This window comes from Anabrus simplex, chromosome 6, assembly GCF_040414725.1.
Source record: "Anabrus simplex isolate iqAnaSimp1 chromosome 6, ASM4041472v1, whole genome shotgun sequence".
Classification (NCBI taxonomy): domain Eukaryota; kingdom Metazoa; phylum Arthropoda; class Insecta; order Orthoptera; family Tettigoniidae; genus Anabrus; species Anabrus simplex.
In genome coordinates, this window is record NC_090270.1 from 203,574,235 (window position 1) to 203,587,932 (window position 13,698).

Consider the following 13,698-nt stretch of genomic DNA (forward strand, 5'->3'; position numbering starts at 1 on the left):
CTCTTTGTCTGGTTGTATAGAAGCCACCGAGCAAGGCATGTCCTATATTATTACAAAATGTAGTAATTTGAGAATTTTGAATCTGTATTTTACTCAAGTGTATGTTCTTCAAAGTTTCGCTTTGATACCACATTATACACCTAACTTGGAAACTCTCATCCTTAGACCTATTGGTTTTCAGGGAGAACGCGAAATTCTTGATGAATTACGAATGAGTCTTCCAAATCTTATAATCCGCGAAACAGACGATCCTAAGTGAATAACTCATTCATACGATTCCGGTCCATATTGATTAGCAGTATAGTTCATATATGTATTATGTATATTTTCTTGTTATTCATTCAATGACTGGATATTATTGTATTATGTGATAATTTAAATTAATAAGTGAAAAAAATACATGTACCATGTGATAAAAGCCAAAAATCTAATCAAGCTATTTCAGCAGTTAATATTACGTAGGTATTCTCTAATAAGCGTTAATTATCTGAAAGATTTAGTCTTTCATAAAAATGAAACTTGGAGTATGTTAGGAAGGCATCATTCGTGTAGATGGTTGATTCACTAAATGGTTGAACGACTGACTGGTGTTTTAGTTTAAGGGGAAAACATCAACACCGTCTCTTGAGAAAGAGATTCTCGATTTATTCATAAAAGAAAATGAATGGGAATAACATGTGTGGACTATGAGAGGCGTTTAATTAGGTTCCCAGTTCACAAATTGTGGAATACTCATTACTTAAAGCGCTTCGAGATCAACGGTCAAAGGTATGAACCCTGATAGATACTGACTATAAGGATAAGCAGTAGCGTAGGAAATAAGGCAATGATACACGTAGATGAAATATGTTCTTTCATCTGCAGAGGTAAACAAAATGGATATAAATATAAATGATACTGAGTGATAATGTAGGTGGAAGGAATAAAGCAAGAAAAAATAAAATGAATGACTCATCATCGTGGTGATGGAGACATGCAAGATAGACTCATATTATATTACGAAGGCTGCATAATATATCATACTGTATAAGTGGGAAATCAATTTGGATTTAATAAGGCAAGTTACTAATATGAATTGCCTTTTGATCTGGGCCGATATTTCTTTGCTCTTTATTTTAGGTTTCACAAATCGTAGAAGGTTGATGTTAAGACTTAAGCAACGTAACTTCAAATATACACGACTAATCCATCAATAAGCAAGAAGAAATCCGACTTCTTGAAGAAGGAGAATTCTAGGGGTGAAAAAATGTAGGAAAAGGATGCCCGATATCATGGGATCCAAATAGCGTCAGGATTGAAGAAGAGTTGTTAAAGAGCGAACCTCTACAATCCCAATTGAGGTGAGCTGCATGAACCATTTTAGCCACATATTAGCCCTTCTGCCATTCTTAAATCTGGCAGTACCAAGAATAGAACCTGTGTCTTCAAGGATGGCAGCTAATAGTGCTAACCGTTACGCTACGTAGGCGTAGAAAAGACGAAATTATCTTGGTGCAAACAAATGAAGTAAAATTAAAGACTAACTGAATTTATCATGCTGTTTATTGATGCATTACTGTATAGTGGTAGTGCATAAATGAATTCTCAGTTTAGTACCGCTTAGTTAGGTCGCTTTTCTTGATAATTTTATGACTGTACTGAATAATACAATTATATACACACATAAATTACGCTTTTAGTAACGTTATTGTATGAGAAGCGAGTAAAAATTGATGAATCGTTGTTTGGGTTATTGGTCTATAAATTACTTTTCTATGAAAGGTATTTTTTCGTAAGACTAAGGCAATTTTTATCGTAAGTTATGAATAAAATCTTGTCTTATTACAATGAAACTCTCATTTAGTGTATCTCATTTCAAAAAAACCTTAAGTGCATATGTTACCGACGTTATGTGAATCAGGCATTGCATAGAATGCCCAGGAAATGAATACAATGCCGAAAATGGGACTCAGAGCGTTAAGTGGTTAATGTTTTACACCTTTCCTGGGCATTGTATATAATATTAAAATGCAAACGGGCAGAGTATACAATAAACCTGCCAGTGATGTCTGGGTGTGATATGGCGAAGCACGTGACCTTCGATGGTGCTGCGCATCCCAGTCCAGTCTAGCGTACTCTCGTCAGTCAATTGTGCACCATGTGCTTCAATATTGAGAATGCTGCTGAGGGTAAAATACCATCAGACTTGAATCTGGAAATACAGTTCAAAACATTCCATGAACTCAAGAAAAACAATCTTTTCCTGTGTCCCGAGGAGCCACTATGCGAGTTCCTATTCCTGATATCGACAAAGGTCGGAGTGAACCGACACAAATAGGTCTTATGGCAACGATGGGATAGGAAAGGCCTAGGAGTGGGAAGGAAGCGGCCGTGGCCTTAATTAAGGTACAGCCCCAGCATTTGCTTGGTGTGAAAATGGAAAACCACGGAAAACCATCTTCAGGGCTGCCGACAGTGGGGCTCGAAACCACTATCTCCCGGATCGGAGTGATTCTAGCAGCCTGTCAGTTGTTATTGTGAATATGATAGAATTACTTTTACAAATTTGGAACTGCACAAAGAATCGTGAAGCAATTCTGCCAGATCATAGTTTCCTGTATGTGCAAAGGTATTACTCGGAATTCAAGACGTTCCTGGCAAGGAAATATTTCTCTGAGCTGCTGCTTTGGGTCAGTTAGTTGGAAGCTGGCAAGGATTCGTGAGCTGCACGTGTAAGAAAAACTGCTGGAATATGTAATGTCTTTGGCGTGAAAAAGAAAATGCGATTCAAAATATAATTATAGCCTTCCTTGTTCCAAGAAGTAGTTCAACGCAGTTTTATTTTATATTTCTAGTTTAACTTTAATATAAAAGTTTTCATGGCGCTCATTCCACACATTGCCAGTGGATTACGATTAATTCTCTATAATCCATAGGTATTGTATAGTTTGCCTATGATCAGCACTGGTGGAAGAGAGTTCAAGTACTTGGGCTCCTCGATATCCTGTAACGGTGATCAGCTCCTCGAGGATCACGGGAGGGCAAATTCAGCGTGGATGAATTGGAGAGACGCGAGGGGGGTATACTGTGCGACAGAAGGATGGATTCCGACACTTTTGAAAGCGAAAATATAATAGCTCTGAAGTCCATCCAGTTATTTATTTATTTATTTATTCACGAAGCACAAGATACAGCTACACTGAGCAAATTTCACTTGCACTGTCAACAGACTATTTAACAAACGTAAACTTTCATAATAAAATATAACAAACATAACAAAATATAACAAGATCAGGTACACATCCTACTAATAACTGTCCAAATCGAAAACCATGAGAATGTCCATGTTCATAGCCAAGTCGTCGTGGGTCAAGATGGCGGTATAATCCCTTCACATCAACTTATCTTTAAGATACTATTTACACACCTCTCGAATACACTTTTATTTGATGCTATATCAAGCTCTTGTCTCCTATTAATATTGTTAAAGAGTGTTGGGAGGCGGATTAGGAAAGATCGTTGAAGTATTGAGTGCTGAGTGTGGGGAATGTGGAGAAGGTCTTTGGTTCTGGTGGAGCGGGAAGGAACGCGGAGAGAGAAGAGAGAAACAAGATGTTCCGAGCGGTAATGTCCATTTAAGATCTCGTTGAGGAAACTCAGGTCAGCTACCTGTCGCCTGATGTGCAGCGGTGACACATTAATTGCCATTAATATCTGCTGCGTAGACAGATTTCTGAGCTTGGGGTTTCTGTTCCTTACAATTGCAGCAAAGAAGGACACTGCTCTGTCTAACTGCTTGGTATTGGAGGGGGCGGCTGTTGACCAAATCGGAGAGCAGTAGTCTAAGAGAGGTTGAACGATCGTGAGGAAGAAGTGGCGAAGAGCAACGGGGTCAGAAATTTCTGTGAAGCGATAGAGAATGCCTAGTAATTTCATAGCCTTGGTTGTATATGTTTCTATATGGGTCTTAAATTGTAATTTTGTATCGAATATTACACCTAGGTCACGCTGTTGCGTAACCACGGTGATGGGCTTGTCGAGTAGGTAATATGATGTCGGTAGAGGAGATTTACGCAGTGTTATGGTCATGTGGCTGCATTTTTGTGGATTGGGGATAAGTTTCCAAGTACGGCACCAGTTCGAGAGGGCATTAAGCGATGACTGTAGCAGAGCTGCATCTGCTGGATTCCTGATCTCCCTAAATATCTTGCAGTCATCAGCAAAGAGTAGGGTATTCGCTGTTTCGTTGAGTTCGGACGGCAGATCGTCCATAAACAAAGAAAACAGCAAGGGGCCAAGAGTACTGCCTTGTGGGACACCGGAGGTGACTGGTAACCATGAGGATTGCACTATAATGGAGTTGAATATTGGCCAACAACCCAGCGTCGTCATAATTCTACAAACAATGGAACTGAGAATGTCGACTAGACTGACGAATCACGACAGGGTCAGGAATGAAGACGTGCGGAACACCCTTGGTGTTGGTCCAATATCTGCAAAAATTCTCAGAGTCCCGGCTCAGACGATTCGACCATGTATAAAGGTAAGAGGTAGTAAGGGTATCCACTGTGGGGTGGCAGGGCAAAAGGACGATTGGAAACGGGATAGAAGGATCGAGCGGATTGTGATATGCGGAATTCTGGTGTCACTGAGGGTGGTATTACGTAACACAAAAACGATCTCTGTAGCTTCAGGGGCCTCCTGACCAGCCAAGGTCAAGGAATGTTTGTTCTATTACCACTTTCTGTGGTTCTATTGCGAGCTATTAAACGGGAAATATTTTTAAATGGAAACTTATTCAGTTATTCTATTACAATTATAAATATTGTTCAGGTATCTGTGTTTCTCCAGAATAAAGATTATTAATGTAATCCCCATATTGCACTCTCCAGAGCTCCTCAAGTATTAAAAAATAGCTATTTTCTTTCCAACTATTAGTACATTTAAAACATAGTAATTTCGAAACGAAGTACGATATTTTAGTGAAAATTTCAACAAATATTCATCTAAATATGTTCTAGTTCCCTGCAAACGATCGTATTCCTGGGACTTTTTTTTTGCTATTTGCTTTACATCGCACCGACACAGATAGGTCTTATGGCGACGATGGGAAAGCAAAGGCCTAGGAATGGGAAGGAATCGGCCGTGGCTTTAATTAAGGTACAGCCCCAGCATTTGCCTGGTGTGAAAATGGGAAACTACGGAAAACTATTTTCAGGGCTGCCGACAGTGGGGTTCGAACCCACTATCTCCCGGATGCGAGCTCAAAGCTGTGCGCTCCTAACCGCACGTCCACCCTCAAATACAACCACCCTGAACCAAGATCGAACCTGACAACTTGAGCTACTTATTCCAACATATCCTATTGAAGATGCAGAAAATACGATTGGGTTTTCAGAAGAATATAGGTCTTATATCTGAGAAGAACCATTCTGGACGGCCAATGGAATAAACAATGAACCTTTCACGTTTACTCCAAATTATCTCGAAATACTGGATGATTCGATAGTTAATGACTTCGTTGTTAAACACCATAAATTAGAAAGAAAGAAACTAAACATCTAAAGTAAGTCATTTTCCCTAGGAGTTTGTTTTACGCATGGCTACTGAGGACCTACCTAGCCCCACGTTAGTGGCTACTGACATGCATCTTTAGTTTACTGGAGTAGTGGTACTATAGATATCCCGCTACAACGTAACACACAAATGATCTCGGTAGCTTCTGAGGTTCCCTGGTCCATCCAAGGTCAAGGAATGTTTTTTTGCCACTTTCTGTGGTTCTGTTGCGAGCTATAAAACTGAGAATATTTTTAAATGGACCTATATTCTGTTTCTCTATTACAATTATAAATATTCTATAGATATCTGTGTTTCTCCACAGCAAAACATATTCCTGTAATCCGCATGTTGTACTGACCAGATCTACTCAAGTATTAAAAAATAGCTATTTTCTTTCCAATTATTATAAACAAGAACTTCAATAACTTCGAAAAAAGAACGATATTTTAATGAAACTTTCAGCAAATCTTCCTTTAAATATGTTTTAGTTCCCTGTAAACAATCGTATGCCTGAGAATAAAAGTTTAAAGACAGGAATCATGTTTATGAAATATGCAGGTGTCCTTAAACTTTTGGTAGGTAAAATAAGTACTGTATTTGCAATTTTTAGGAGTGGGACTAAGAGGATTTTTTCGTGGTGTTTACACATTACGAACAGTTATAATATCAGAAAAATATGAAATAATAAGTGAGGGAAGAAGTAGCAACAACGTAAATTGATCAATAATATAGCATACGGTCTTGGCTAGTTCTTAACTTGGGAACGTTGTGTTGGCGACCACGGTGCTCTTAGCTGTGTCTGGCATTGCTTCCACTTACTTGTGCCAGGCTCCTCACTTTCATCTATCCTATCCGATCTCCCTTAGTCAACTCTCGTTCTTTTCCGACCCCGACGTTATTAGAGTATTCAAAGCCTAGGGAGTCTTTTATTTCCATTCTCTTTGAGACCCTTGCTTTTTTTTGGGCCGTCACCTTCATTTTTCGAACAGTCGGACCCCTTCCATTTTTTCTCTTTTGATTAGTGTTAATAGAGGATGGTTGCTCAGTTGTACTTCCTCTTAAAACAATAATCACCACCACCGCCATCCCTTGGTCAACTCTTGGTTTTTTCCGACCTTGACGGTATTAAGTTTGCGAAGCCTAGGGAATGTTTCATTTTCACGCCCTTAGTGGTCCTTGTCTTTCTTTGGCCAATGCCTTTATTTTACGAAGTGTTGGACCCCCTTCTATTTTTTCCCCTGTGATTAGTGTTAATAGGGGATAGTTGCCCAGTTGCATTTCCTCTTAAAATAATAATCTCCACTACTTAAGTAATCGTACGTGGGAAGACGCCAAACGTCCCTTTCACACATTTTCTACGTACAATTACCCAAAAATATAGGCGTGAAGGATATAACTTCTTAGGAGTAAATCCCCATAGGCTTATAAACACAACAGAATTGCTGTAAAATACAGCAATAAACGACAGGAGACTGTTAACAAAAATATGCGAATATATGCCGTATTTTTCAGTTTCAGCAACCTGGCGTGTCATAATTCTTGAGTTGCGAGAAGATATTGATTGAAAATGCTTCTTTTCGATGGGGATATATCCGACAGCTGAAGTCGGTTTTAGAGAGTGCTCCACTTCCTCGGTTATTCGTTCAGTATCTGTCACAAGTCAAATTTATGGAAGTTTTACCCGTATTCTGCTGGAAAGAAACGATGCAGTACGCTTATAAATGCTATGAGTTTTCTTAATAACGATACAGTCTGATTAGAAGAGATAAATATACAACTTATAAGTTTTTCAATCCTTCAAAACACGAACTATAACACTTAGAACATTATAACACGAAATATAACGGCATATTTCGACAGACTGAGAAACTTATATTAACTGCGTCGATACCGAAAAAGAATGGTTTGTTTCTTAACAAAAGTGAAAATCTTATGGTTTGCATTTTCTGCATGCTGTTACATTTTTAGGTACCCTGAATAATTCTGGCAATTAAATAACTGTACCAACATACCTGGAGGACTCTTGGGGCGGTTCTGGTAGTGCAAAGGTGACACGGGGCTCTGGTGCATGGCGGGAGTAGCCTGGACAGGCGATACTGCTCCTTCCCGGCTAGGTGGACTCACACTCGGAGGAACCTGAAGTAGCCTCGGAGGCGGAGGAAGCTCAGGACGTCGGCTCGTCATGTCCAGGCACTCGTCGTTCTTCGCCAAAGGCTGGAAATATACATCATTTGTAGGAAAAAAATAGCCTAGTAAGGGGTACCTTTTTTTTGTTTTCGCAATACTTTAAAATGTCAGGATTTCCTTACAATAAAATATATGTTCAGTATATAAAAAACATTAGACTTTTATTCTCAATGTTTAGTTATAGAGGTTGCTATACATAGTGATCGGAAACAACGTGAACCGGGTATATCAGCGTTAAGAGGATTGATCATGCTGGTGAAGAATTTGAAAGAAATAATTCGATATCTCACTCTGTTGTAATTTTATCAGCTGGTGAAGTTAACCAATCAGATCGCTTGGCCGGCGAATTCAAATTGGGTTTGCGAGGCGGTGTTGCTAAATTTGTACATGACGTAAGTCTGGCTTAGACGCACCAGTCGAAGAACAGCACTTCGCCAGGGGAGGGGTTTGAATACAAACCTTCGAGCTGACAACATCGCCCCAAAGAAAGTACGCTACGGTGACACTGGCTGAAACCAACGGTGTGTTCGTGTTCGATGCTGATTTCTTGGCAAAGCTGTCAAGCTGTTCTTAAATCACTCGCAGATTTAGCAGCAGTGCCGCTCAAGGCCCATTTGAATTCGCCCGCGAGGCGATCTGATTGGCTAGATTCAGCAGCCAATAAAATGATAACGGTGCGAGATATAGAATGATTTCTTTCAAATTATTTATCAGCATGGCCAGCCCTCTAACGGTCATATAGGCGGCTAACGTTGTTTCCGACCACCTGTGTAAAGCGGAATGTAAATATGACGTTCTCAAACACGTGGGAAGTAACTAGGGAATGCACAGTACACTCCAAAATAACACAAAAGTACTTATCGACATATGCTCTACGATTGATCGTGTACGGGCTAAGCCTATCTTACTTATTAGTTAGAATGGGGGAGAGTTCCTATTTAGGATTAAGTTTGGAGTCAGGCATGCCGTTACGTTACGTACATTGCAGTACTTCGCCAACTTGTGGAACAAAGTTGCCATCGATAATCAAGGAGCCGATGTGTTCAGGCGTACACTCAGTCGTATCGTGGACATTTGAGCACTTCTATCAGAATGCAGTATCCCTCCTGGTACACCAATATGGTGACAGCTACTCGACATGGGATGTGCCAGGTAAGGTTATTCAATACTTCCCTTACAAAGATGGAAAGTATGTAACTCCTAAACGATCGATCGATCGTAGGGATTCATAGGGATGTTTTGTGTTATTTTGAGGCGTATTATTCACCCCCAGATTACTGTCCACATGATTGGGAACACCCTGTACACCAGGTGGCCCGCCAGCGCCGTAGTTTCTACTTATAAGTGTCCCGCATGCACTAATGACGAATGGGGTGTCTAATAACTGTTTTACACAGGGGTATTATTGTCTCAGGCGGGTTACATCAGAATACGAAGAGAGAAACCGGACAGCCACTCGCTGCGTATACCTCAGCGCTACCCGTCTAATGCGCCCCCTTGCGTTAATAAGCAGTAGGCTGGTATTTGGTAGAGCAGAACTATAGTTGCTGTCAACGTATCGACAGTAACTGGTGTATTCAGCAACGACGAATACTTAGACATATTCTGAATCTAGTCGAAATGCAGCCGAAGTTCGCAGACCGTATACGCAGGAGTATCCAAATAGCTGCATGCCTTCTATATACAGTATACAGTATGTACCTATTCTATTCGTACGGGCCGTTTCCTTTAGTACTTCAACGCACTGCCAGAAAATAATGAACTGAAAAGGATTTTATTCACTGAACATGTATTCAACAAAGCCTTCAGAAAACATATATCTACTGTATCTATTTGCAATCATGTTAACAAAACATACAGTTTCTAATAAAGAAAAGCGCGCCCATAATCTTGTACCTTTCCTATTCGTACAAACAAACTGAACACTTGAAATAAACAAAAAATACATGGTTTCTGGAACATGTTAGTATCTAGTGGAATGTTCCCTAGCATTTATAACTGCCTGACATCATCGCCGCATAGAATACACTAATTTCTTGCACATGTCCGGGCTGATTTTCTGCCATTCTTGAAGAATCACACTTTTAAGTACCTCCTTCGTACGCACACGTTGCCTACGGAGATTCCTCTTCAATGTAGCTTAAATATGTTCGATGGGATCTAAAACCGGGGACTGGGGAGGTGTTCTAAGCTGCTTAGGAATGTTCCAGATCAACCTTGTCTTATTAATATCAGCAGTGTGTTTTGGGTCATTATCATGCTGGAACATATAAACAGGTGGCATCCCCATTTTTCGGCACTCTGCTTCACGTTTTCCCTCAGGATTGCATTATAGCCCTCCTTGTTCATTATTCCGTCAATGAAATGTATGTTACCCACACCTCTGGCCGACATACAGCCCCAAAGCATTACAGACCCAACACCGTATTTTACAGTTGGGAGTGTATTCGCCACATCATTGTCCGTACTAATTTTTATCCATATTCTGTGGATGCCATCTGACCCAAATAGGTTTATTTTTGTCTCATCAGACCAGATAATATCATTCCAGAATTCGCTATCCTTACTTAGATGCTCCTTAGCGAATGTCAGTCTAAGCCTTCTGTTTTTTCCTACTTACATATGGCCTTTTCCGAGGGATTCTTCCATAGTACCCATGCCGATACAGGGTCCGATGGATGGTGGAGTTGCTGATCTTCTTTCCAGTTCGTTCCTCCGTGAGTTGTCTCAATAATGGTGCACTTAATTTGGAATCTGACTTCATCAGCCGAACAGCAAACCGTTCTTCCCTTTCAGTTAAACACTTTCTCCTCGGTTTCCTTGGCGTGCCTTTGTATTTAAGTTTACCAACCACATATTGCACCCTAGAATGTGTTCTATTAACCGGCTGTCCAATCTTTCGTAATGAAAATCCTTTAAGTGCCAGTTTAAGTATAGTGTTCTTAAGCTCTGTACTTAACTCTGCACTCCTACCCATGTCCACCACAGATACACTAGGAAGGAAAGTAACGCACTTGACCAGTCGTATGCCATCACTGAGACTTTTCCGTGCATCGCAAACAAACAGTGGGCATCATCCTGTCCATGTGTACGAATACAACTGGTACACGCATTTGTCGATGCCGGCACATTCATATCAAATATTCTTGCCTGTATGGAAATAAGTATGGTTTCTGCTAATGAATCAACATTGACAAACCATGTTTTTAGCCGTAAAGTACGTTTTATTTCAATGTTTCAATCGTTAATGTGAATATACGAGATTTCATAAGAAATTGAAGCCTGTACGAATAACAGAGCCACATACTGTATATAAGTTATTTATTTATTTATTTATTTATTTATTTATTTATTTATTTATTTATCTATCGAACAGTGTTTCAGTTAAGAGCTAATGGATCGTTCAAGGCACATACAAGCAACTCTTTCGTAGAGTGAAATGTCTGTACGTGTATAAATCAATGATTTGTTGAACTTTATTTTCTGCGTCTTTGGCGAATTTCCAAACGCACCCTGTTCCAGAACGTGTGTAGTCAAATGACTGCTATTTGTTTCACAACCGAAATATACAATGAGTTTCTCTCATCGGCAGGTGCGCCCAGCTTATCTGCCTCACGTTGACTCATCACTTCCCGTCACAAAGAGCAGCGATATTACGGGAATGCCCGCACTTCGCAGTTCAGATCCGTGCTTAGAATGCGTATTACCGGACGAGATGGCCGTGCGATTAGGGGCTTGCGGCTGTGAGCTTGCATCCGGGAGATAGTGGGTTCGAATCCCACTGTCGGCAGCTCTGAAGATGATTTTCAGTGGTTTCCCATTTTCACACAAGGCACCTTAATTAAGGCCACGGCCGGTTCATTCCAACTCCTAGGCCTTTCTTTTCCCATCGTCGCCATAAGACCTATCTGTGTCGGTGCGGCGTGCAGCCACTAGCAAACAAGAAAAAAAAGTATTAATTGTTGATCTTTCTCTCCATGTGTTCTCGAGTTGTGAAGTGTTATTTCGGGGTATTAATTCTCATAATACCTCCACATGTGTACACGGTAGAGGAAAGGGTATTTGTGTACGATACTTGTGTGAAAACAGAGTCTTGCAGGGAAGTCGTTAGGAGATTTGTAACACAATTTCCAGGTGAACGCCCTCCACATAGAGTCCCCGTGCGAAAACTTGTAAACAAATTGAAAGCAACTAGTTCTTTACTCGATAAGAAGCGAAGTGTTAAAAAACGTGTACGTAACGAGGAAGAATTAATGAAAAGGCAGAAAGATTAGAACATGCCCCTACAAAATCCCTAAGATGACTTGTACAAGAAGCCGGGGTTTCGAAGAGCTCAGCATGGCAGGCTACGAAAGTGCTAACATTGAAACCATAAAAGAAATAGCCTCAATTACGGAAGATGAACTTACGCGTGTGAATCGGAATTTCCTAAGACGATGCCAGAAATCTGTGGATGCAGGAGGAGAACATTTCCAACATCTCCTGTCATAGGTACGAGCTTATTTTTTCTTAATTTTAATTGTTATTTCATGTCGTGCACGGATAAAGTGAGCGAAGCGCTGTCCTCGTTACTATTCTATGCCGCGGAGCGGGGAGTGAGAGTCAACGGGAGGCGGATAAGCTGGGCGCGCCTTCCGGTCAACCGATGAGAGAAACTCACTGTAGCACGGTGTAGCGCTCCTTTGTAAACCAGCGATTAGGCATCCCATTCATCATTAGTGCATGCGGACCTCGTACACGTAGAAAGTACGGGGCTGGAGGGCCATCTGGTATATTGAGCCATTTCATGTTTATTAGATCAGGTCCAAGGAAATTGCCGACAGATAACAAATGCGTTATCAGGTAAATCAAATGTCGAGAAAAGAAGCTGGTAATGTTATGAGAGATTTCTTTGGCGACAATCCAGTCATTTTCGTACATCATTCTTTAGAATCTTTAATAGAGTTACATGTTATGTACAAATGAAACTAACACTTTATACGACGAATCATCAGAGAGGAAGATTATCAGAAGGAATTTAATGAGCGCTTATGGTTAGTTATGAAATGATATTATACTAGATCGTGCATTATGGGACAACCAAATGACGTCAACTTTGACCGAGATTCTTGTAAAATATTTTCTCAAGAACTGCAGTAGTCAGCAAGCATTTAAAATTAAGGAATAACTTATGGAAACGATTAGGCTATTGTCATTATTTATCGCACGAACCACCGTCTGAGAAAATAAAGGCCTCGGTGACGTCGTGAGAGGACTGTAGATATCACACAAGCATACCCTCAGACGTGTATTATTATTATTATTATTATTATTATTATTATTATTATTATTATTATTATTATTATGCTGCCCGGCTATCTTTTTGGGGATCGTCTGTCTTTTGTGTTAGACCGCTTTTACGTTTACTGATGTTATTGACAACGTGTTCACCATGCCACGAGATGGTAACATTTAGATATGTATACTAGTTATGTGTGCAAGTACTGAGGAATAAGTGAACTGTAATAGACATTATATTATACTGTGATTAGTGAAAATTCGTGTTGTACGCCAACGTAAATACAAGGAATGTATCGCTAGCAAGACGATATTGTGTTTAATCTCATAAGTGTATTACGTGATTTTAATGTATTTCTCAAAGTTTCATTGTCTCAAGAACGTTATTGGAATGTGACAATTTGAAACCTAAAGCATTGGTGGAGACCACAATGATCTGCTAAATCGACGTGGGAAGGCCGCCGAGATGATCTTTCGCTAACATGAGATAAGTAGAATCTACATCCAACCACAGGGTGAAGACATGAGACTGATAAGTCCGTTATTCTTCATAGTAAGGTTGAATTGTATTTTTTAAATTCCTCTTTTCAGGAATGCGTGTAATTATAACGTCAGCTTAGGCAGAACGTGATGATTACTGAAGCAATTTGAAGGAGATAATGGGATCTTCTGGAAATAAATCATATTTAAATTTTG

At 40.0% G+C, this 13,698-nt stretch overlaps 1 protein-coding gene across 1 annotated transcript in view; it reads right to left on the bottom strand.

The window, feature by feature from the left end:
• The window catches only part of LOC136875653 (centrosomal protein of 104 kDa), a 321,673-nt gene that overhangs the window by 211,582 nt on the left and 96,393 nt on the right, over window positions 1–13,698 (bottom strand). The window contains exon 6 of the mRNA XM_067149196.2: window positions 7,551–7,752. Within this exon, the coding sequence (XP_067005297.2) occupies window positions 7,551–7,752 (202 nt within the window). The remainder of the gene's footprint in view (window positions 1–7,550; window positions 7,753–13,698) is intronic.